The sequence below is a fragment of the Acyrthosiphon pisum genome, chromosome A1 (genome assembly GCF_005508785.2).
Source record: "Acyrthosiphon pisum isolate AL4f chromosome A1, pea_aphid_22Mar2018_4r6ur, whole genome shotgun sequence".
NCBI classification, from domain to species: domain Eukaryota; kingdom Metazoa; phylum Arthropoda; class Insecta; order Hemiptera; family Aphididae; genus Acyrthosiphon; species Acyrthosiphon pisum.
In genome coordinates this window covers 100,374,015-100,398,593 of record NC_042494.1, presented here as the reverse complement: position 1 = coordinate 100,398,593, position 24,579 = coordinate 100,374,015, and the positions used below count along the sequence as shown (strand labels likewise).

General features: G+C 31.2%; 3 protein-coding genes across 6 annotated transcripts in view; 1 reads left to right on the top strand and 2 right to left on the bottom strand.

Moving 5' to 3' along the window:
* Nucleotides 1-923: 923 nt before the first annotated feature.
* On the top strand, nucleotides 924-5,822 carry LOC100165920 (ADP/ATP translocase 4). 2 transcript variants are annotated; one of them, XM_008184764.3, is made up of 7 exons: nucleotides 924-1,151; nucleotides 1,254-1,796; nucleotides 3,447-3,569; nucleotides 3,650-3,799; nucleotides 4,754-5,021; nucleotides 5,102-5,262; nucleotides 5,335-5,822. In XM_008184764.3, the coding sequence occupies exons 5-7, from the start codon at nucleotides 4,760-4,762 to the stop codon at nucleotides 5,608-5,610; spliced, it is 699 nt and encodes a 232-aa protein (XP_008182986.1). In that variant the 5' UTR covers nucleotides 924-1,151; nucleotides 1,254-1,796; nucleotides 3,447-3,569; nucleotides 3,650-3,799; nucleotides 4,754-4,759; the 3' UTR covers nucleotides 5,611-5,822. The 2 variants fall into 2 exon arrangements, with proteins under 2 accessions (XP_008182986.1, XP_029343759.1); XM_029487899.1 differs by lacking the exon at nucleotides 924-1,151 and having other exon boundaries at nucleotides 1,235-1,796.
* Nucleotides 5,823-8,187: 2,365 nt separating this feature from the next.
* Nucleotides 8,188-14,793, bottom strand: LOC100568670 (plexin A3). The gene is made up of 3 exons (XM_003244397.4): nucleotides 14,594-14,793; nucleotides 13,257-13,357; nucleotides 8,188-11,139 (listed from the first exon to the last, which is right to left on the bottom strand). Exon 3 carries the CDS (start codon nucleotides 10,713-10,715, stop codon nucleotides 9,231-9,233), a length of 1,485 nt encoding a protein of 494 aa, XP_003244445.1. The 5' UTR covers nucleotides 10,716-11,139; nucleotides 13,257-13,357; nucleotides 14,594-14,793; the 3' UTR covers nucleotides 8,188-9,230.
* Nucleotides 14,794-18,019: 3,226 nt separating this feature from the next.
* LOC100167195 overlaps nucleotides 18,020-24,579 on the bottom strand; it is a 13,591-nt gene continuing 7,031 nt past the window's right edge. For 2 of the 3 annotated variants that reach the window (XM_008184767.3, XM_001947412.5), the window contains exons 2-3: nucleotides 20,772-20,876; nucleotides 18,020-19,410 (exon numbers count right to left, since the gene is read on the bottom strand). In XM_008184767.3, the coding sequence (XP_008182989.1) occupies nucleotides 18,238-19,410; nucleotides 20,772-20,852 (1,254 nt within the window). In that variant the 5' untranslated portion in view covers nucleotides 20,853-20,876 and the 3' untranslated portion in view covers nucleotides 18,020-18,237. Of the gene's footprint in view, nucleotides 19,411-20,771; nucleotides 20,877-22,777; nucleotides 23,106-24,579 lie in introns of those variants that run through there. The other variant, XM_016804292.2, reaches the window with a different exon arrangement.

Here is a 24,579-nt window from a genome sequence, read left to right as displayed (position 1 = left end):
AGTCAAACATATTTAATATTTATTTATTAGAATATAATTTTGATGTCTGATCGGGAACAGGATAACTACTCGTATACGAAATCGATATATTCATGAAAAATTATCCCATTTCATAAAGTGGAAATGGTAAATATACTGTGTATCCACAAAAACACTTACACAGTATTACAGTAATATAATATAATAATTATATTTATATTTTTAATATAAAAAAATTAAAATTCTTATTTAAAAATACCAAAAATGTTACGCTCAGCAGATCACGATAGTTTAAAAATTAGAGTGAATTGACTTCTTATAACATTTAAATATAAGATTATTATCTAGGCTCTAGGCAATATCATAGGCTTTTTATTATATTTTAATTTTAAAGTGAGATTGTAGTATTTTAAGATGTACAATTAGGTATATGTAAGTAAAAGTATTTACTTTGGGGATTTTTTCCGATTACCTAAATGGTTAAATCATTATGCGGTTTTTATCGATGACTATCGAGAAATATTTATTATTTATTATTCTTTTAGTGTAATAAGAATATATTATGGCCCTCTTGTACCACAGAACTACGATGTAGATTGTAGATAATATGAAGGCCCAAAACTAGCCCATCCCGGCCAGACAGCGGCTCGCTAATGACAAGGGGGGAGCAAATGACGCATTGACGCAATGACGCCCCACAAATAACGCCCCTAATATAATGACAAATGACATTAGCTATTCAATATTTACTCTCAAACCGGCGAGGCGGCGACACAGATATAATATTTAAAAAAATACATAAATATTATGAATATTTATATATATTTTTGGGCGGCGATAACACTGAGTCTTAAATAGTCTTTGGAGTTTTGATAATTTATTACTTTTTGTTGTTGATAAGACTACAGTACGGCACAACAGTGCCACCGGACTGTACCAGGCGTCCAGGCACCAGTCTACACTACTAGGCGTGAAGTGGAGTTTGGAGAATATTGAGATTTTATAGCTTGTAGATAGACTACCTATAGACTATAGAGCTACAGCTGCCGCCTGCTACTCGCCACCGGTTGTTGACTGTTGTTGTTGTTGTTGTTGTTGTTGTAGTAAATATTAATGAATATTATGAAAGAGTGTCGTAACTCGTAAGAATTAGCTTGCCTTTACTATAGTAGGTACGAATTTTTTAGTTCTTTTTTTTTATCATGTCATTGTAGATAATAATAATAATAATAATAATAATAATATAATTTATATTATTTTACTATGACCGGCAGTGACCATTGCAGGCGTACGTGTCTTTACAGTTTAGTTACCGTGGAGGGAGTAACGGTTTTATAAATAACGACGACCTTCGTTACCGAATGTGTGTCGCACGAGTCGTCGTTACTCGTTGAGCAACGAATTTCATTATAATTTTTATTTAAATTATATTGAAACGTAAAACGCGACTGCCATTTTCAATACTCGTCCGATCACCCGCGCGTGACCGAATCGCGTCGTCTCATTTATAGCCTTACTATTCCATAGCACAAACCACGTTCCTGAAAATAATTAATATCTATAGCTGTTGCGAAACATTATTCGAACATCGTAACAATAATAATATTGTAATATATCACCTCAACCAGCGACACCTACTACCACTGCCTACAGCCACTGTTCTATGTCGAATAACAACTCAGAAATGTACCTGTTTGGGGACATTTACTAAGTAATGGACTGTAGCCAACTCCAGTACAACGACATAGACATCCAAATTCCAAGTTTGCGCATTATTTGCGTTCACTGGTTTACGTAAAGGCTAAATTACGGATTTAGTGAGTACCTATCTATAATCTGTTTACACAAGTTATGTGTAAGGCGCCTACTGGTAGTTAATATTAGGTAGGTACAAGGGGTTTGTGAATAATAATATGGCCACAAATTCCTGTTTTACATGTTTGTTTTCATTAAAGCGTACACACTAAATTAATATTTTTGAAATAAATAACCCTTTGCTGTAAAAGCATATAACCTCGCATATAACTTAAAATCAGGTTTCCCTTGATTTTATTGAATCTATTTACCTATACATAATCTTATTAATGTTCTAATGCTTCAATTTAAATTTTTAATATAGGTTGGTACTTATTATGTAAAAGATTTTTGAGTGTTGGTTCTTAAAGTGTTCTTTAAAAATCAGGAATGATAAAGATAAAAATATTTGGTTTACATACCTACATTTGCAGCAAATATTTATGTGACATACCTATTGACTATTATGTACCTGTGTACATACTACCTGTGTATTATAAGAAATACATTTCCTAGCTACTGCATTAAATTACATATTTGGAGGTCATTCATTGACATTTTTTAACTTAAATTGCATAGTGTTTACACTTATTGTTTAACTTTTAAAATATTTATTACTCAATCTTATGTTTATTTATAGTAAGTATGCAATCATTGCAGATGCAAACCCTAATTTTTTATGTGGTTGTGACAAGGAACTAAATACCTATTATATTTTAGCGTAGAATTTGAAATTAAACATTACAATCTTGACCAATTTATCTACTTAGATTAATTCAATAGATAGAGTTATATTATTTTCTGGGTTTACACTGTCAAGTTATAAGTAAATATCAATAATAAGGTCAATCAACTTTATGCCTGCATTAACTGTTTCAAGATACATACATATATACATACATTTAAAATTCCCAGAATCAGATTTCAAACTGAGTTATTTTGTGTATTTTGATAATAATTTCAAGATAAATAATTAATGCAATCAACAACAATTTTTTATTTTTACAATTACAAAATATCTAATTAGGTAGGTACCTAACCTATTATAAAAAAAGATAAACAACATTTAGTATCTAATTTTAAGGAATATGTAAATAAGGATTAACATTTTCATAAGAATAATTAGGTACTTATACTCAGTTATGCCTAAATAAAAATAATTTCAGCAAAAGTAAAGTGTTAGTAAGTAATACGTATAATATCTGGTTGTGTAGTGTGTACCTACAGCCTATAGTGTACTTATTACTTGTTGTACCCACCTGTTAAACATAAAACAAATTGACTGAAACTAAGTAAGGTACACATTAATCATATTATCTTATACAGTAGTTAGTGTACACCATAAACTTTATACTCATAGACAGATCATGGTTGTAGTCTCGGTATCCACGCATGACAGCGCTGATCAAGGTAGTACATCGTACACCGCACATGCGCACTATATGATACAAATGATACAATAAACTGTGTATAATACATATATCTCACTAATGTGATCGCACTACCCAACCCTGTCGGCCTAATATGCTCCGCCTATGAGTATACGGTCTATGGTGTACACAAATATTTTCAATGGGAAGAACATCTATTTTTATTGAACAACCAAACGATCCCACCTGTGTATATACTACTGATCCTATAAAATTAATTTATATTTCTCTCATATTTTGTAGAAAAAAGATACAGAACGCTCAAGTCTCCATGAATTCGGTTTGGACGCAGTGTCCAGTGCTGTTGCCACAGCGATAGCACGATCAGTTGTTGCTCCATTTGATAGGGTTAAAATAATTTCTCAGGTAAGTTATACTTTAATACATTTTTAATTCTAAGTTGTAAAACCTTTTCAGTATTATATAGATGTTTTTAATTCATTTAGGTTCATTATACATCTATCGTAAATGGTCAAAATAATCAACATTATCATCCAGGAATCTTAACAACATTAAAACAAATTTATCGTGAACAAGGTTTACGGGCACTATGGTTTGGAAATTTTACCAACATTTTGAGATTTGTTCCTTCTCAGGTATCTATAATATCTTAATATTCTAAACATTTATTTGAGCCTATTTAACAATTTTATAAATATCTAGCATGAATTCAATTAATATTTTGATTTTTTTATAATATTGTTTTGATAGTTACAATATTGTAAGGCACATGGCCCCGGTATATTATGTGGCGGCTTAAATTTTTTTTTAGTTAATGGCTAAAAGTCTAATATGTTAAAACAAAAGGAACAATATCATTACTATAATTATTCTAAAAAACTATTGCTACATTACTTAAATTATAGTTCAGCTAACAAAAAGTGAGAAGTGATTGCATCTATCAGACGTTTTTAAACAGTATTACTCCAATAACTAAAAAATTATGTATAATAAGTAAAAAATATAAAAGTGCTCACAAAATTCATTGAATAGTTATTAAATTACCATACTCCCAACTGATATTTAAAACGCCTGAAAATTGATACTTAGAATATGTACTCCCTCCCAAACATACAACCCCCGAATATGGTAAAAACAGCTGGTGGGTACATTCATTGTTTGTGTCATAAACTATTTGATTTACATTTTATTACTGCCTAAGAAATTTTGGAATACTGACATTCTATAATTATGATTTAAGTATACCTATAATATTTATAAGGATAATTATTTTTTGATTAATTAAAATCAATTTCAATAAAACCCACCTTGGTTAAACTATTTTATGTATAGGATTACATTTTACTATTCTTCAACAAGTGAAGTTCTATTTACAATGGTTAAATTAATGTCCTGTTGGTTTTAAAATAGCTTTAGCATTGCTTTCATTAAATATGCTTGTAGCTGTCAATATGTCTATAACATGGTTTTTATTCTCTTAAAAATAAAATATTTATACTTTTATATTCATTTAATAAACAGTTGTTTTATATATAACTTATTAATTGTTAATAAATGTCCTAATTTTGTATATATTTTTATTTCAACAGGCAACCATGTTTGGACTTAACACGTTTTACCTAAAATTTCTTTTGAGCAATATTAAACATAAAGATGATGGATGGAGCCATACTACTTTGAGTCTAATATCTGGCGGATTATCCGGTGCAACCACATTATGCATGTTCTATCCACTTCTTTTCTGTCAAACTCATTTAGCTGCCCATGTTGGACCATTGGTTGACCGTGAATATACTGGATTACTGGATTGTATACAAAAAACCGTGCATACAAATGGTGTTCGAGCTTTGTATACTGGTAATTAACCTTAATAATTGATTGTATTAGATTTACTTTGCTATATACACATAAATTATAACACTACATTTTATGTACAGGATTTGCTATTGCAGCCAATGGAATGGTCATAAACAAGGCTATTTACTTTGGAGCTTATTATAGTTTTAACAAAACTATTCTAGATCATAGTAATAGTCTAGTTTCTATTGACGAAAAAGATACAAAGTTACCATTTTGGATACGGTTTGGAACCGCACAGGTTGGATATTCATTATAAAATTAATTTTAAATGTGTTAATATTAGTAAAAATTGTATATTTAATTTATGTAGGTTTCCACTTACTTATCACAATTATTCAGTTATCCTCTTGACACAATTGGCAGAATGTTAATAGTTCAAACTGCACAAGAAGAAAAATTATATCTAAATGCCAGAGACTGTTTTACTAAACTATGGAAATCTCAGGGTATATCAGGCTTGTATCGAGGAATGTTGCCTAATATGATTCGATCAAGTGGTTCAGCTCTAATTCTTGTGCTGCACGATGAATTCAAATGGATACTGAGTAAAATGGGTTTATTTGGAGAAAAAATTCAAGACGATTAAACGATAATGTCTTTCCTTCTACCTACTACTTTTTCATGCAAATATATTTTTTAAAAAAACTGAAAAATTGTAAAATGTTTAATTGTTAGTTGACGCCATGCGATTCTAGTCAAGTATTCTTAACCTTGTTAGTATCTGCGACCAATTATTTGTGAATATCATGTACCATATAAATACTTGTTATAGATATTAAATTAATAATTGATTTTCTATATGGTTCAATTGTTAAAATTTTTACCTAAAATTATTTTTCCTTAAAAGTTGAAACTATTAATTGGTTTTTAAAATCAAATATAGATCATAAATGGTATTTTAATATAACAAACAATGTCTTTCAATGATAAAAATAATATTATTGAGTGTTAATTGCTATTGATCTATTTATAATTCAGTAAATTTAAAATTCCTTATCTCACCGACAGATAATGTAATAAATTATAAACACGACCATTCAACACAATAAAGTTAGATTTTTCTAAATAATCTTAATTTTTAGTTACTTAACTGATAATAAAAATAATTTACTTAAGTAGTTCCAATTTCATTTTTTATTTGTTATAAACTTATGAATATGTATTTAAATGGACACATATTTTGAATTTTGGTTTAAAATTTGAAAATTGTTGGTATTATTATGATTTATTTGATGATTAATTAATTGCTTGTAGTGACTTAAATAAAATGTGTCCTTATCTATGTTCAAATTTTTTTTAAATTCTTGGTTGAAACATTATTTCTCTACAATGTAAAGCTAAACCATACAACATGATTCAATTAAAATTCATTATTCTGATTTGTATTATTACTTTTTATTATAGTAATAAATTATTTATTAATAATACAACTTCAAATTTAATAAGGTTAAAACGAAAGTTAAAAACTGGATAAGAAATAAAAGTAACACAAAATATTATGTGAACTGTGCCTTAAATTAATTTTAAGTTATATTTTTCCTTTACTTCAAAAAACTTAATATCACACTTACTTTTTTATGTTTGAATTGACAAATTAAATATTTTTCTCAACAACTAACAATGCTTCCATCTTAAAAGATAAGTTTTTCTCACAATATAGTGTACCTACTTAGGACGTAAGTAGGTATGTTCTAAACTATATATTTTATTCTAAATTTTGATTCACATATCGAATGCTTTATGTAAAATTTAAATATTCCATATCCCAGCCTTGAGCGATTTTTTGAAGAAAACAAAGGATTAGAAAAATATTTTTTGTTGACGATCGCCTTAGAATCATAGAACTTTTGGCACTTTTTTACGTTCCTGTTTTTCAGGGGAGAAAATTAATTTTTTACACAGTTATTCCAAAATATACCGAACGACATTTTTTCAGTTTTAGTTATAAATAATTTGCAATGATTCATTTACAATAAATAATTAAAAATAATATTTCAAATAAGAACATCGTTTGAAAAAATTGTTAATTTATGGGGTGAATATCCAATGTAAAAATGTGATCTTCAAACGCTCATAAAAAATTAATTTAACTCCATCAAGCTTTATGGTTTTTTAAAGGTAGGAAAACTTATAAGGAGTCTTGTATTAAATTTTCAAATCATATATACAAAAATAAACATTTTTATAAATTTCTAACTCAAAATAATTTACAAAGTCTTAAACCAAAAATAAATAAGGATTTTTTTAAAAACTGGGTTTGCGTAAAAATTATTGTTTATCATAAATGTTGTATTTTTGTTTTTCCTGTCGCTTTAGAAAACTACTGGGAATTTTCAATTTTTATTTCTGAAATACTCCAACTTTATTCACTTTCCCACCAAAAACACACTGAAAATCAAAGCATTATTTCGACTACTTATTTGTACAGACCCAAAAAAAAAAACACATTGTAAAATTGATACATTGTTAAAAAAAAATATAACGTTGGGAAAATTTGATTAGAAAAATTAAATGTTAAATTGTGATGATGATAGGTGACTTTTACTAAATTAGGGCCGCTTGAACTGTGATTTTTTCCTTCAGTCCACCACTGGCGCCACCTGTTGTACCTACGCTAATATTTTTTCAATTTCTAGTTAAAAAGCTAATGAGGAATCTTGTATTACAATATTTATCAGAGATCTCATCCATTTTTAAATATATTAATTATTTTATTTACTCATTTACTCTTACAAGTAGTATTATATTACTAACCGCATAAAATATATAATAATAATTACCTATATAATTATTGTAATGAAGTCGAGTTTCTAGGAAATTACAATTAGTAGTTTAAATATTTATTTTTGGCTTTAAGTTCAAAATTTTTTTAAATATCTACTATATTGGAAAGCTTGATGAATATAAGAAACAGTTCATGAGATAAGCAATGATCATAATATTTTATAATCCATACATTCTTTTGTAGTAGACTATTATTTATCATATATTAGAATTAAAATTATTGTGTTGCTCGACACGATGACTCACAATCATTGATATTATATTGTCTTTTATCGCGATGTATCAAGAATATTAATGTCATTCTATTATAATACGTTTATAATATCTTAGTTCATGGCCCATTTAAAGTTATACAATTATATTAATTGACTTCTTTTCATAAAATACGCATGTCGTATCAACATTGTTTAATTTATCCATCACCAACAATAATAATTATTCAAAATTAAAATAAAAATATATTATGTACAACAATCTATAGATTAACTTCTACATAATTATATTAACTCCGCAGTTGGCCCGAAATATGAAGTATTGCATTATATTATTATATCATTAAAAATATTATTTTTTTTTACACATATTATGAAAATTTATCATAAATCATAATAATCATAATAATATTATATAGAAGTATAGAACACGTTATATTATATCATAATACACATAAATATATCTATACAGTGGCTATCCTTGCAGGCTGCTACTTACTTACGTAATAAATAATGATATTATTATCTTACATGCCTATAAGTAGGTACTCACATAATATTATTATATTCACATATAATATTATTATATCCGATATATATCTAATAGTAGGTATATAAATTACAGTGAGAAGTGATTTTTGCTATTTAATATTAAATATTTTGCTATCGACGAAGATCATGCAAGGATACCATTATCATTTATCATACATATATCATATAACTCGCACGTATCTTACCTACACATTACCTATATGCATGACATAGGTACCTAATATATAGAATCACGGGAATAAGTGACTCATTTCATCATGAATGGCGTGCATGATGATATTAATAATTAATATTGTTTTCCTATGATCTGTCTTTGGTCGGCGGCATAGACGACTCGACGTCATCTTTGCTATCGGTCTGGGTTCCGGTTCCGGTTCCAATGTCGGCGCCGTTAAGGTGCTCACACAACGACCGCATTTCCGTCTGCTGGTTGGAAATGGTCATTGCGATCTTCGTGCAGTACACGACAGCCGCCACGATCGTGATGATCAGCGACACCAACGCAATGCCGCCGAAGATTATGGTATTGACTCTCAGCGGGCTGCTGTACCGTCGCGACTGCGGCTTCCTCTTGACCTCGTACACCAGGTTGCCAACGGTGACGATGATCTCGTCGTTGACCAGGACTGCCGGCAATTCGTCTTCGTCGTCTTCGTAGTCATCGATCATTTCGCCTTCGCTTGAACGACCGCCGTGGTGGTCCTTGAACGACAGCCGTTTGGGCGGCCGGCACACGATTCGATCTTGTTCCACGGACGTGACGTTGCACGGGATGCCTGTGTTGTGGAACAGGACTGTTCAGGTCAGCATCATGGTCGTAACCTTGGTCCATGTTCAGGCCGTAGACGTTAACAGTACGTCCGTCCGTGTCAAAGTCGATGTACACAGGGTCCGGGTACAGCGTGTAGTCGGGCGTGCCGGTCGGCGGCTGCATCTTGACGATAGTGTCGTTATAGTCGGCCTGGAAGCCGAACTTCAGCGCAGTCACCTGGTGCGGTGCGGGCCGGTTGATGGTCGGCGCCGTGCATAGCAAGTACGTGTTATTTTCCACCACGCACCCACCCGTGTACTGAATGCCATTGTACGACACGTGTACCAGTGGGTTGCGGATGCACGCAAAGTTCTGGCCAAGTACCGGAAGCCTTGTGCCACCGGACGCTATGCCCCGGAACGTCTGGCCACCGTCCAAAGCCGGCGTGGACGTGTACACGAAAGGAGAATCGTGCACGTACTTGTTCAGGTAGTGGTCGAACTCGACACGGACCGCACTAGTGGCCGTGCTGTTGCTGGCACCTGTTATGCATATCACCTCGTTTGTGGTCCGTGACTGCACCGCGCACGTGATGTTGTCCCGCATGTACACACGAACAGTGTTGCCGGCGTCCATGAACCGGCCACGGATCGTGATCTTAGTGCCGCCGGTCGTCGGGCCGCACAACGGCCACACGCTCGTTATTACCGGCTCAACGAAGTAGAAACTCTGATTGGACCGGAGCGTGAACGTGGGCAGCAACTTGTTTTTTTCCGACTTATACGTCACCTCCACCGGACCCTGATTCAGTGCACTCGTATTGGTCGGCGAAATGGTGCACGTGACGGCCGTACCATCCATGGACACGGTGGGCAGCAGGCATCGGCTATCGGCCACCTTGATCACGGTCACCTTATCCTCGGCCAGCGTCCGGTGATTGCTAATGACGATCTGTATTTCCGTTCCTCCAGCCCACGACCCGTAACGTGGGGAGATGGACTCGATCCGGACCTCTGGACATTGGATCAGAACGTCTTTCACCGATGCTACGTGACCAGGGTCGTCCAGCCGGCGGACGTCGCATTTCTGGTACGATCCGGTGCACGGGTTGTTCTTGGGACACCACTGGCAGTAGTACCGGTACACGTCGTCGTCCCAAAGGCACACCTTGCACTCGTCACTTGGCCCTAGCTGGTTTTCGGTGACACACGCGTTCCGGGGCACCGTGAAGTCTAAGTAGTGGTCACTCTTGTCGTCAAACGCCAACGGGACGCCGTTCATGGAGGTCGCGAAGTAAACCATCGATGACAGAGACGAATTCACGGACTCCAAGTAGTTGGACTCGCACGTTATCTGCCGCCCACCACTTTCCACTTTTCCAGGGTATTTCATCTCGTTCAGGTGGCAATATACCCCTCCCCGTTCGAGCAGTGTCCTGAACGTACCAGTCGGGTCGTTAGACACCTTTCACGGTCACCGTGCGGATCGTCGTGGTCAAGTTGGTCTCTTTCTGGTAGTTGACCGTGAATCGCGGACACGTCCCGGCTTCGCGCACCGCTTTAGTCGGTGGGTGGTGGTGACCGTCGTCTCCCGGGTCTTCAAGCAGTTGTTTTTCCGTCGCTGCCGTGTCATTGCACGACTGTCGCACAAGCGACCAGCTGCAATCGGGGGCCGCAGCTGTGCATTCTGTGCACGTGTCTCGAGCCACGCAATCCGCGGTAACGTTTGGCCGCATAGTGACCGTTGTTTGTTCAGGTACGTTCGTCGAAGTCGATCCGGCCGCTGCTGTCATACCACTTCCCGTCATCGTCGACATCTATATATAGTATGATAGTGACGCAAGTTCAGGGATTAAAAATGTTTTTAATTTTTGGTTTTTATTATCAACAAAATTATTGATATTTTTGTGAATCATAAATTTATGATATTTATATCATTTTTAACATTTTCGTTTTAACAGACCCGTTTTCTACACGTTTTTGAAGTTTTAGGGTATTTATTTTTTTCGCATCTACCTATATACCTACTATAGTATAAGTTTAGTAGTATACTAAACACAGTCCTGTAAAGTATTTAAGCAAAAGTATTTGAGTAAAAGTATTCAAATACTTTTTAAAGTATTGAATAACGTTTTAAATACTTTCAGCATGAAGTATTTTGAATAGTATTTTAAATACTTTTTTTTGTATTAAATTCTTTTTGGTATTGAATACTTTGGTTTTTATTTCGAACATTTTATTTTTGTCAGCTACAATAATAGAATAATAGTTTTATTTAGTATTCTGTATTTCTGTGTTAGCTGAAGCCGAAAGTTTGTGAAAACCAGATTTCTAAAAATAGTCATTGAATAAGAATATTCCCTTTAAACTATTAGCTAACTTTTAGACAACCTACTATACCTATGTGTTTATATTACGATAGTTAGAAACCCACTTTAAAAACCAAAAGTATTTGAAAAGTATTCCAAATACTTTTTTATCCTGTATACAAAATGTCTACCAGAAGGAGTGCATTGATTTCGACATGATGTCATTTTTCGATTTTCTCAATAGTTATTAAATGCCACGAGAAAAACCACCGACAAATAACTAAAAACCGCTAAAAATGGGATTTTAATTTCTAATACTTTGTTTATCAGCATAAAAACGAGTAAAAAAATGTGACGAATTAGTGTTTTTTACAATATAAAATATCTAGACTGACAAATCGTCTCCACTCAGAATCGTTTTTTGTGTACAAATGTACAATGATATTATATCATTGAATTCAAATTTAATACAATCCATTATACAGTGACCCACTTGTAATATATTGTACAGAAGAGCGACATCCACTTAGGTATCCGTTTTTGTTTAACATTTCTATAATAAATTCTGATAGGTATCGTTTTAAAAAAATAGTACGTAACGATATGAAGGTTTACCTTTTTATTTAGTTTATCGTTTTTTAAAACTTTCGGTTTTTAGCATTATTTATATTATTATTTATTTATTATATTAGCTAATTGCTATTAATAGGTACCTGACCGTAATAACTAATAGTTATGAATACGTTATGGAAAGGGGATCTAAATATTGTCTTATTTTTTTAATTTTGAAACAATAGTTAGGTAGGTACCATGATAATTAATGTTAATAAATAGGTAATAAAAATGTCTTGACACATGTCAACGGGAAAATATTACTAGGATTATCATTTAAAATGCGTTTTTATTTTGTTCGTTCTAATATATTATGTCAACAGCATTAGATTTGATAGTGCATTTAATAAGGTTAAAAACAAATTACGTCTGCTGACTCTAAACCATCAATTATTCTATCTACATCTGAGGCCAACGTCCAACAAAAGATTACTTAACTATTATTATTTGGTGGTTTTTTTTATATACATTAAAGGTTTTACATTTGTATTATGGCTGCAATTAAATATTTGTTGCAACTTTATATAGAATTCTTCTCCAAATTGTTTGTCTATTCAGTTATTTTATTAAAAATTAAAAATATTAATCGATATATAAATGATATATATTTTTATGTTATTCAATTAATAATTTAAGAACTACTCATTTAATTATCTGTATTATGTGTTCGACTAACTCCGAAAATTGAGCAATCATTACTTTTAATTAGGATATAATATTATGTATAAGTAATTATATACAATTATTTTAATTTAATTTAATATAGGTACATTAACATATTTAAAGTTTAAATTATTATTAGGTTTTCATGCATTGCACAATATGATAATATGTTGATTGTTGATAACAAATAAAAATAATAAAATATCATATTATACTGAATTTCATAGGTATGAATGTATTATTATAGATACGCTTATAAAGGCCAAAGCCCAAAAGTGAAAAGAGGTTCGCTTTTTAATTTTAACATTCAAAACATTACCCTATAAATTATAATATATAGATATACTTACAATTACTATTGTTAGACATAGTCTATTAGTAAATAAATGGTTCCAAAAACGTTTTTTTGAACGTCGGCCCACAAACATGTTACCCATGTTTGAAAGTTATCCTGAAATGAAACAATTTATTAATTAGACAGTATATTTATCAAATAGAAATATTTTTGATTAATTATTAATTTATTCTTATTTTTTTAGACGTTTTTAATTACAAATTAATTAATATTATGTTGCTATATTTTTGATAATGATAAATAGTTATCTTTATTTTTGACTTTCCATCTCAAAATGTAACATTACGTTCGATTGAATTAATAATTATTAATACCGAACATCTTTTTATCTGTGTATAAAATATTAAAATATATCATATTATTATTTCGTGGTGAAAATTGAGGATCGTTTTTTGAGGACGATTGAGTATAATATTATTAAAAGGAGCTGCCGGTTTGGTATTCTATATTCATCAAAGTGTTTAATTTTTATGCTTCGGTGGATAAACACAAAATACGATTTCAATTCAGTCTACTGAATGTTTAATCGTTGGAATAAAATAATATTAAAATAAAATTACCGTCTCATTTAACCTTTTTAATGTTTGAAATTTTGAAACTTCAATGTGCCGGGTATACTGTGTTAGGCGGTAACTAATAGAATAGAATATGTAAAAGTGACAGTTATAATTGAAACTTGAAATGTTAGAAGTTAATTTTAAGTTAACGTACCTATATTATGCAAAAAGTTAGGTTGATTAAAACTTTAAGCTATTAAGTTTAAATTAAATTTACTTTTAACTTCTCTGACTTAACTCGTTAATGCCTGGCTTCAGTCTAATCGTGTACTGAATATTAATAACAATTATTAAACTATGTCAACTGCACATATTGTAAAAAGTAAAAACTATAGTTTTTACTATACATATGAACATGGGTGGGTCTATACACAAATCGGCTTCCTGGCTTCTGCGGAAAATACGTGATGTCTACACGACAATATGCAACATTCGTTTTCCGGAATGTCACATTTTTACGACAAGATATGTAATTATCGTTAAAAATGTTCACGTTAATTGAATGTTGTAATGTTCGTAAAACTCGGTAAATCGGTAAATTTTGTACAAAATGGATGATGTCATTTTTTTCAATTTTTTAAAAATGTATGAAATACTTGTTCAATTTATTACCTTTTCTAAACTTTAATTTAATGTGTACATATTATTAATATTATTATTACCAACGCAATACGCATAACTTATTCCTAAAATGTTTTCAACTTTATTATAAATTAATAATTATATTGTTACTGTAATATTGTGTGTGTGAATGAATCATTATAAATTTACTTACTTGCGGTTCTTGTGAGTTGTGAGTAGAAAAATATTGTAACCGTACAAGATTTAAGTCTATGTATATTATCCCCTAGATTTTATTTTCAAAAGTACTTTAAAATTTAAATAATAGCAATTACATTTAACAGATGCTCGTTCTTCAAGCTATCGAAACGTGTTGTAGATATCTACTGTAACTACTATTCAAGTAACTCAACCTTCGTCTAAAATAAATCATGCTCTTAAAGGGCTATTATATGTTTATCATATTTTATGATTATTAACTAATGGGCGTAGTCAGATTGTGTCAATAATCGATGGTTATACAATTATATATAGAACATAGATACGTAGATATAAAATATTATATAATACATATATTGTCGTTGTCGTATAATATTAAAATAAACCTAATAAAATATTTTCCTGATTTCGACGACATAAGTCATTAGTGTAGGGCCCGGAAGTTCATGCATTATAAACTATCAATTATATTCACGAAATATGAATTTTTTTAGATTCTGAGTGAAATGATGAATGTATTGATTATACAATGATGTGTGTTTTTTTTTATTTATTTTTTATTTTTGTGTCTGTCATCAACTTTTAGGACTGTAAAAATGCTTAGATTTTCTTCAACAGTATCTTTTCTGATAGAAAAGTGAATCTAGTTGGTACTTTGGGGGGGGTAAAAAGTAAAAATTTTCCAGTTTTCACTCGATTTCTTATGTGACAAATTTTCTTATTTAATTGTAATTAAAAAACGAATAACTGTAGATATTTGAAAATTTCACTGAATGTTAATATTTTCATTTTTTATACACCATACAATTTTGAAAATATTTTGACTTTTTTGAGCTGTTTACGGACATTGTCAGTTTTCAATTTGTTTAGTTTTTTTTTCTATAAATATCAATTAAGTTTTATCTGTTGGGCCAAAAAGTGTAAAAATTTAATGCAAGGCTCCTGATATATTGTTACAATAACAGTTGAAAAATATTAAAAACACATTGGCACAATTATTTTTTATAAGCATTTAAAGATCGAATTTTAACAAAATTTATCAAATTTAAAATTCAATAATTATTTTGTAGTTAAAAATGTATAAAATGTTTAACTTTTATATCTAAGGATTGAAAATTTAAAACAAGATTCCACGTAAGTAGTTAATTCTGTTACCAAAAAATCTAAAAAATACATAAGCACAGTTTATTTTTATACTAATTTTAAGTTCAAATTTGGATGAAATTACATATAAAAAAACCTAGAATAACTATTTTAGCTATTTTGTTATGATTGTATAATATTATTCGTGGGTACTTGAAACTTTTAAAGTATACTATTATATATCTATGATAGTATCACGATTTTTTGTTGATGTATAACGCGTTAACGTACCTAATGGATATTGTGATATGATTAATTTGGAATTTATTATAGGTCATTTATTTTTAATACCATAGATATATAAGTGTATAATATGTCTTATACCTAGACTGAAATACCGTCTCCGCTCAGAATCGTTTTTCTTATACAATGATATTATATCATTGAATTCAAATTTAATACCATCCATTATACGGTGACCCACTTGTAACCTACTATACAGCAGAGCGACATCCACTTACCCACCTTTTTTATGTCAGGTTTACTAAGTTTTTCGTAGAAATAATAATTAAAAGAAGGGGTAACGTGGTATCTAACACTGGCGCGAGCGAGTCACTATACAATTTTTGATGTAGGAAAATATAAAATAATTCATTAAATCATATCATTAATGCTTGGAATTACTGATTTTTTCCATGTTCCATAAGTAAACTTAACAGTTCTACGGATCTAGAGACGTATTCGAAAATATAACGAATAACGATTAAGGTTTTAACTAAATTTAACCGGTGAAAATAAAATCCAACAAATTTTGAAAGTTGCCCAACAGTGCCCGAAAAATCGCAACAAACAGTTGCTAGAACGAATTTGGCAGCGCAAAAGTTGAAATAAACTATATTTTGAAATTGCCGGTCCAGCCACTTGCCAATAAATTCAATGTCTGTCAATGCTAAGTTTACAGGGGTTAGCTATGACAGTATGACTAGGTACCTGAAAATACAAGTTTCATCCGTGAAACGCTGCCACGACGTTTTAAGTTATTTTTAATACATACGAATACCGTTTTAATTATTTTTTTTTATATAATTCTGATTCAATGGATTCAAAAATGTCTACACAATTAATTCAAATATGTTTCCAAAATTATTATAAGAGTAAAGCTCAAGTCAGAACGTATTAGGTTTAGGATGGGACCACTTATAATAATTAATACAAAACTAATAATAATTAATAATAACATGATAACTAATTTATTATTTTAATACATCATAGTCCATTGACAAATTAAGTTAAATTAAATTTTTATGAGCGTTTGAATTTAAATATTTTTACAACATTTGATATTCACTCGATTTCTCATGTAACGATGCCCTCATTTTGTTGTAATTAAAAAACGAATGACTGTAAATACTTGAAAATTTCATTGAATGTTTATATTTGCATTTTCTATACACCATGTCTTTTTTTTCTTAAATATTTTGACTTATTTTGAGCTGTTTAGGGACATTTTCAGTTTCCAATTTTTTAGTTTTTTATTCTAAAAATATCAATTAAATTTTATTTGTTGGGTACAAAAGTTTGAAAATTTAATACAACGCTCCTAATATATTGTTTCAATAGCAGTTGAAAAATGTTAAAAAATACATAGGCAAGTTCGAATTTCGACAAAATGTATCAAATTTAAAATGTTATAATTATTTGGTAGTTAAAAAATTATAAAATGTTCAACTTTTATAGCTTAGGATAGAAAATTTAAAACAAGGTTCTACGTAAATAGGTTCTACATAAATTATTTTGTTAACAATAATATCATCAAATATACTTAGAAGTATCATACGCTGTCTGACCGTCTCCGCTCAGAATCGTTTTTCGTATACAATGATATTAAATCATTGAATTCAAATATGTCACCGTCCATAATAGTGACCCACTTGTAACCTACTGTACAGCAGAGTGACACCCACTTGCCCACCTTTTTTAATTTCTATCGTGAATCTCAAAATCCTTATGTGAGTAGTGAGCACATGAGATTCTAATGTGAATTTTATTTTAATCCTTATTTAGTGCAGCATTGTCCATTATATGGGTGATACGATTATACGAATAAGGTGCTATCAAAATGGCAAATCCCTATTTAGGTATCAAAATTTAGACTCTATGTTCTGGATACGTTTGATTATACTATACATAATAATATAATATAAACATTTTACGTTGTGTGATATATTTAGGTATAGCTTATAATTTTATATAGGTACACGATAAATATAATACCCAATTTTTTACCATACACATAATTGACATTTTAAAAAGTTGAAATCATTAACCAAATGCAACCACAAATTATATATTTAATGTTATATTATATTACTACACAATATAAACGTTTATTACATAATTATGTGTACCTATGTATAGATTTATTAAAGAACAAGATGTTTAAAAATTCTTAGGTATGGAATATATTAATATCATATACAATATTATAGGTATGGTTAATAAATTATTAATGGCCGTATAATAAATTATATCCAAATACAAAACTAACGACATTCGTCACGTAGGTACCAACAACATATTTTCAGGTTTGCCATTGTCGTCGTAATCATTGGGATTTTGTTCGTCCAGTGGTCGAATTTCTGCGAGATGCTGGCGACCATGTAAATGTAATAGGTCATAGTCCTTTTTGGCCCTAAAAAATACGAGGGCAAAACATAGAACCGCAATGAAAGAAACGTACGCGCCTATAGTGACGACACCCGGCCATAAGATCTGGGTAGATGGACTTTTGTAATAACTGTATTTTTGTTTCGACTGCCTAACGACCTTCAGATTGTCGCCTACCATGATATTGATCTGTTTCGTCAGTGGGCCTAATCGAGATGACGATGGCTGCGACACCTTACAAATGATCTGGTCGCTGTCCAACGAAGTGATCTGGCAAGGAAAGGACGAGTTTTCGCCTACCACTATAATGGATAAGTCCTCAGCGTTGAAACCTTTGTCCAGGTGTCGACCATGTAAGGTAACGTTGCAGCAACCGCCAAGCACGTAGTCCGTGAACTCCGGATCGTGATATCGATGGTAATCTAAATCGGGTAACTCGAGCTCATACTCTATTCCGTTAGATTTTTGAGCGTAAAACCTCAAATACTCTTTTTTCTGATCGCTGGTAAACCTAAGAGTCGGACAAACCATATGCGTGTCGTTACGGACATCACAATATGTACTGCAGCAGTATCTATTTTTGACACAATACTTCACTTTCCGCAAACCGGAAAAATATTGACCATGCACCCAAAAATTGGTGCCGCCGGACTTCACACCACCAAACACTTGGCCGTCGTCCAATGTCGGATGGACCGGAGAACTGTCGTTACTCGATGGACTGCTGCCGGAAGGCTGGTATGATGGAAATGTTTTCGTGTCATTAACCGTAACCGAATCCGTTATAATCTGGTGGTCATCCGATGCGTTGACCCTATTGTTGACTGAAAACTTTGGACAGGACGACCCGTTGGTGACCACCATCCGGCCTTGCTCTTTTACCGCTGTATTGTCCACGCACATTTTTTTGGCATCCAACCAGCTACATAGTGGTATCGTTGCTTCTGTACACGACGAGCATGTCCATCGCTTCTTGCACATAGTTCCGTTTATGGTCGTTATTCCGTTCGTGGTTGTAGTGCCCAACAAATCAGTCTCTGCAAGAACCTCGTGCATCTGCAACTGCAATATTAAATATAATGTAACTTATGGGTAATGTCGTACATTGTATAATGTGTAATGTAATATATAATATTATATATATATATATTATGCTATACGATATTATAGTCCGACCTATAGTAATATGTTTTATCGACTGTAGATATTAATATATTATTAATTACCTATATTGTTATTTTTTAATTGCGAATAACGTACCTAATCGGCAGTGTTGGGTAGTAACGTAACGAAAGTAACGCGTTACTGTAACGGCGTTACTTTGCTTGTAACGCGTTACGTAATTTCATTAGAATTATTTCCAAGTAATGAAAATGTTATGGAAATTACTTTTTAAAAGTAATTTCTATAGAATAACGCGTTACGGTTTCGAATTATTAAGTAGGTACCTATACGGCTATACCTACCAATTGAAAAAATTGAATTGAAAAAAAAATGTATGTATAATGCGGGTATTATTATGTTTACCAATCTAATATGTATATAAATTTAATTTTAACTCGGCACAATTCAGTTTTCAATGGTTTTTATATTTGAAAAGTCTAATTGTACCGTAAATCACGAGAACAGTTAATTAAATGTATTATTCCTTTAAATAGGTTTCCTATGAATATAGCTTGTGTGGAAGACTAAATTTTATATGATCCTATTAATTATACAGGTTTTATAAAGAATTTGCTTGTTAAATTTGCCTGCAGAAGATTATTGCCTAGAAATTTAAAAAAAAAAATTTTTTAACGGGAAAGTAATGAGTTGCTTTTCTATTTGAAAAGTAAAGTAATTTCATTACAATTTTATTTGAGTAACGAGTAAAGTAACTTAATTACATTTATCTCGTAGTAACGAGTAAAGTAACTTAATTACTTCTTAAGAGTAACTTACCCAACACTGCTAATCGGGGTAGGTTCAGGTTTATACTATAATATATAATTGTACCTACTACCTATATCAATGTAATACGCACATAATATGTAGGTACTATCACGCAACACAGTATAACAGTTGCACATTTGCACTAAATGTCTGATCCGATGTCTAGATTGTAAATGCGATATTGAATATAATGCAATTTAAGGACAATTTAATATTATACACGGTATTATCGTCCGATCGAGTAATATGTATTAGTAAGTGTGGAAATTATTAATTATATTGTTATTTTGGTATAACAGTGAATAAATATAAGTGCAGTAGCAGCCAGCAGGTATATAATGAGCACTTTTATAAATACTACTTCTTATGCAGCACAGCATAATAGTTGCACTGCCCAGTGCCCCAGTTGCATGTTACTTGGAGGCGGGAGCTTTATATACCTACTAAAATGATCTTTAGTTAGTATTCAAAAAAATATTATGTATACATACTATGATGATTAGGAATATAAATTGATTCAACGATAAACTCTTCCAATTATGCCAAAATTTAATACTTCTGATAACAAACATGTCCCTTGAGCAATGTGCGTTTTTCTGAAAATAAGCAATCATATAAATTTTAATATTCCATGCAATTTTAGATTACAGTAAATATAAATTGTACAAAAATGCAACAAATTACAAAGTAAACACTTTTTTATAATATACCACTGTTATTTTCATTTTAATTTCCGAGTTCATGCAAATGTTGATTTTATTATAAAAATACCTTGAGTATTGTATAACAACAAAAAGAATAATTTCTTGTATAGTTAACTTGTTTTTACTTATATTTGTAATATTTAATTTTATACAAATTGATTGCACTAAATTATAATTAGTTAATTTAACCATTGTTAGTTTTTAAGGAAAAAAGGAGTTAATATTAACTTTCCCAGTCCACTCTAATGATTTATTTTAAGTTTTACCCTTTTATAGCTTATTTGAATTAAATACAATCATTTTTAGGATCTACATTAAAAAAAAAACGTTGAGAAAATCGGACAAAACCCTTTTGTGATGCGGTCACCACTCACCTTGGTCATTATAATATGGACACATATGTATTGGTTTTTTTACTCAGTAGACATACCTATAGTGTAGGTATACTATATAATGTAAATTATTAACCAGAACTCTTACTATACTGATGTTCAGTATAGGGTTTTAGCCTAGGTATAGGGCGGTACAAATTAAAGAGCTGCAAATTTATTATACCGAACAAAAAATAAATGTATTTTATTTTTTTAAATTGTTTGTATTCGTATTCGCTTATTACAAAATGTTCAGGTTTTATCCTATCGAGTATATATTTTTATCCATCTTTATTCATAAAACATTGACAATTCAGTCCGGGTTTATCAGTCATTGAGTGCACACGTCCGCCGCTCGCGTTATTCACTTGCATTTGCCCGTACAGCTCAAGGTTCGTTCTTATCTCATTACCGCAATGAGCCATGCCTTACAACCAATAAGGTACGTGGATACCAGAGGAAAAAATCCCTCATGATTACGGCCCTCTGGGCAAACGAAATCTATCTGCGTCGTCTACCTCCCCAGGACCGACTGACAAGAAGTCTAAAACATTTGTTTCTCCGAACCGGTACGCGGTTCTACGTACTGATGATGATTCAGGTGAGAGTGTTTTTTTACCTCCTAGTCAAATAACTGAAACCCGTGAGGTTCAGTCTAGTGATGATAGTTTGAATAAACTATCGAATATCTATTCGAATGTTTTTAACATAACCAATTAGTAGTTTTTAATAAAAACTATCGAATAGTTCGGTGGACTATTAGTGATGGGCGCTATCGAATAGTATTTGATAGTTTGAATAATCATAAAAACTATTCGATAAATTATTCGATAAACTATTCAAATAAAAAATATAACTACTATCCGATATATTCGAATAAAAACTATTCGATAAACTATTCGACTATTCGAACAGTTTTCATATTCGAATAGGTTATGGATAGGTTATGAGTGACTATTCGATAGTTCCCATCACTAGTTCAGTCCCAAACCGACGTCATCAACAATGAAACCCGTTCTCCGCCCATCTACATTAAAAACGTAACAAATTTTTCCTTATTTAAAAATAAATTAATACAAATCACGTGTATTAACGGTTTTACCTGCAAGGCCACGTCATCTTATCTAATCGTTCGACCCAATGGGCCGAATAATGCTAAAATAATACTTGATCACCTGAAAAACTCAAACACTGATTTCGATACATTCTGCCCACACAATAATGCACGCCCTTTCAGGATTGTAATTAGAAACTTACATCAATCAACACTAAGCTCCGATATCTCTGATGCTTTAACCAAGCTTGGCCATTCTGTTAGACACGTTGAAAATATCAAAAAGAACAAAACGGCATTGCCGTTATTTTTTGTAGACCTCAATACCAAAAGCAATAATTCGGATATTTTTAACATCTATTACATACCTCCGTCGTGGTTGAAAAACCCAAAAAGTCTCACATTGGTCCGCCTCAATGCCATAACTGTTAGGCATACGGCCACACGAAAACATACTGTTCACACAAACCTCGGTGTGTCAAATGCGGTGATGAACACTTATCAGAAAATTGTTCCAAAGACAACAGACTTCCGGCCAAATGCACTCTCTGCGCAGGTGCCCATACTTCATCTTATAAAGGTTGCAAGGTTTACAAAAATCATGTCGTCTTATTCAAAAAACACAAATTGGGAACTAAATCAGTTTCTTTTTCAAGACCAGGCAAACCCACAAATTCTGAGAACCACTGCAATTTCAATCAACGTGGTACCTACGCCACCGTCACAGCCAATCAGCCACCGTGCGATGCATCCGATAATCTATCCAAACTTATCAGCGACATTTTAAACATCGTACATCCATTAATTAAGTTACTTACGACGATTTTAGATAAATTAAACTCTACCTTATCTACCCCGTAAATACTCTCATGTTCATATAATTGCCATAATAATATATGCTTAAATAGTATAATTATAATATGTTTATTTTATTATATGATATTGTGAGCATTGTTGCCAATCTTTAGCCTTTGGGGCACTTGTTATTTCTTATTATTATATAATATAGGAAATATTACACATTAATTCAATAATTCAAATTTGCCTTTTTTTCATGGTTGTAAAAGATCGAAAGGCGGAGCGGCAAATTATATCAGTGCTTATAGTGGCGCTCACGCTCAACCCGGCCCTGCAGCTAATACATATACATACATAATAAACTCGATCTTAGGCCTGTGAAATAGTATTATCACAAGTTGTTTATAGCTCGATGTGCTTTTAACCGAAGAAATAGCTTAAAGTTTTTCAAAGACAGTAAATTGAGACGTTTTGGTTGTAAGTTTGATTGATGTAATTTTTTATTATTGTTATTCTGTGCAAGTTTAGTTACATTCATACAATATAGTTATTAGTTTGGTATATTTCGTATTTATATTTCTAAAATATTTTAACGATTTATTTGATTAATAACTAATTGGATCTTGGAGATGATCTAATTAAAAATATGTTTTTGTTTATAATATTCTTAACACGCGTAATTGAGGTTTTTATGTTAGTATTTTTATTTATGAGGTTTTTGTAATTTGTATACATTATCGATTTAAAGTAGGACTATTTATGTTTTATGTTTACAGTTTTTGTAAAACAAATCAACATCGAATGTTAATTTATAATTCTTTTAGTTGTTTCTCTTTATTCATCGATACTACAGAATTAGGACGTAGGTATTGAAATATATTATATAGCATGGACTATAGTAGATGTATATTTACAAGGTAATTGTTATTTATTAAATACTATAAACTTATTACAAAATTATATAGACAGGCGAATCAACGATAAAATTGTTAATCTATATAGATTAATGTATGTAGATAAATTAACAAAAATTAAAATAATTTAAAATCTAACGAGTTAAATGTAAAATTTTAATACATATTTGTAATTATAAATTCAACTAATAGCTGTAATTAAAAATAAATTGTTGTTGGTATTTACGTTATGATTAGAGCCCGGATTTATATGCATTTAAAAAGTGTCAAATATGATGCAAATATGCAAGGAAAAGTGGCTCAATATGCAATTATATGCCATATTATGTTAAACATTATGAAACGTTATTTTTTTTTTTTTTAAAAAAACAATTTTTACACCAACGGAAAGTAGTATACCTACTATATATTCTATCATAAACAAAAGAATATTTAAATGATTAAACATTTAATACTTT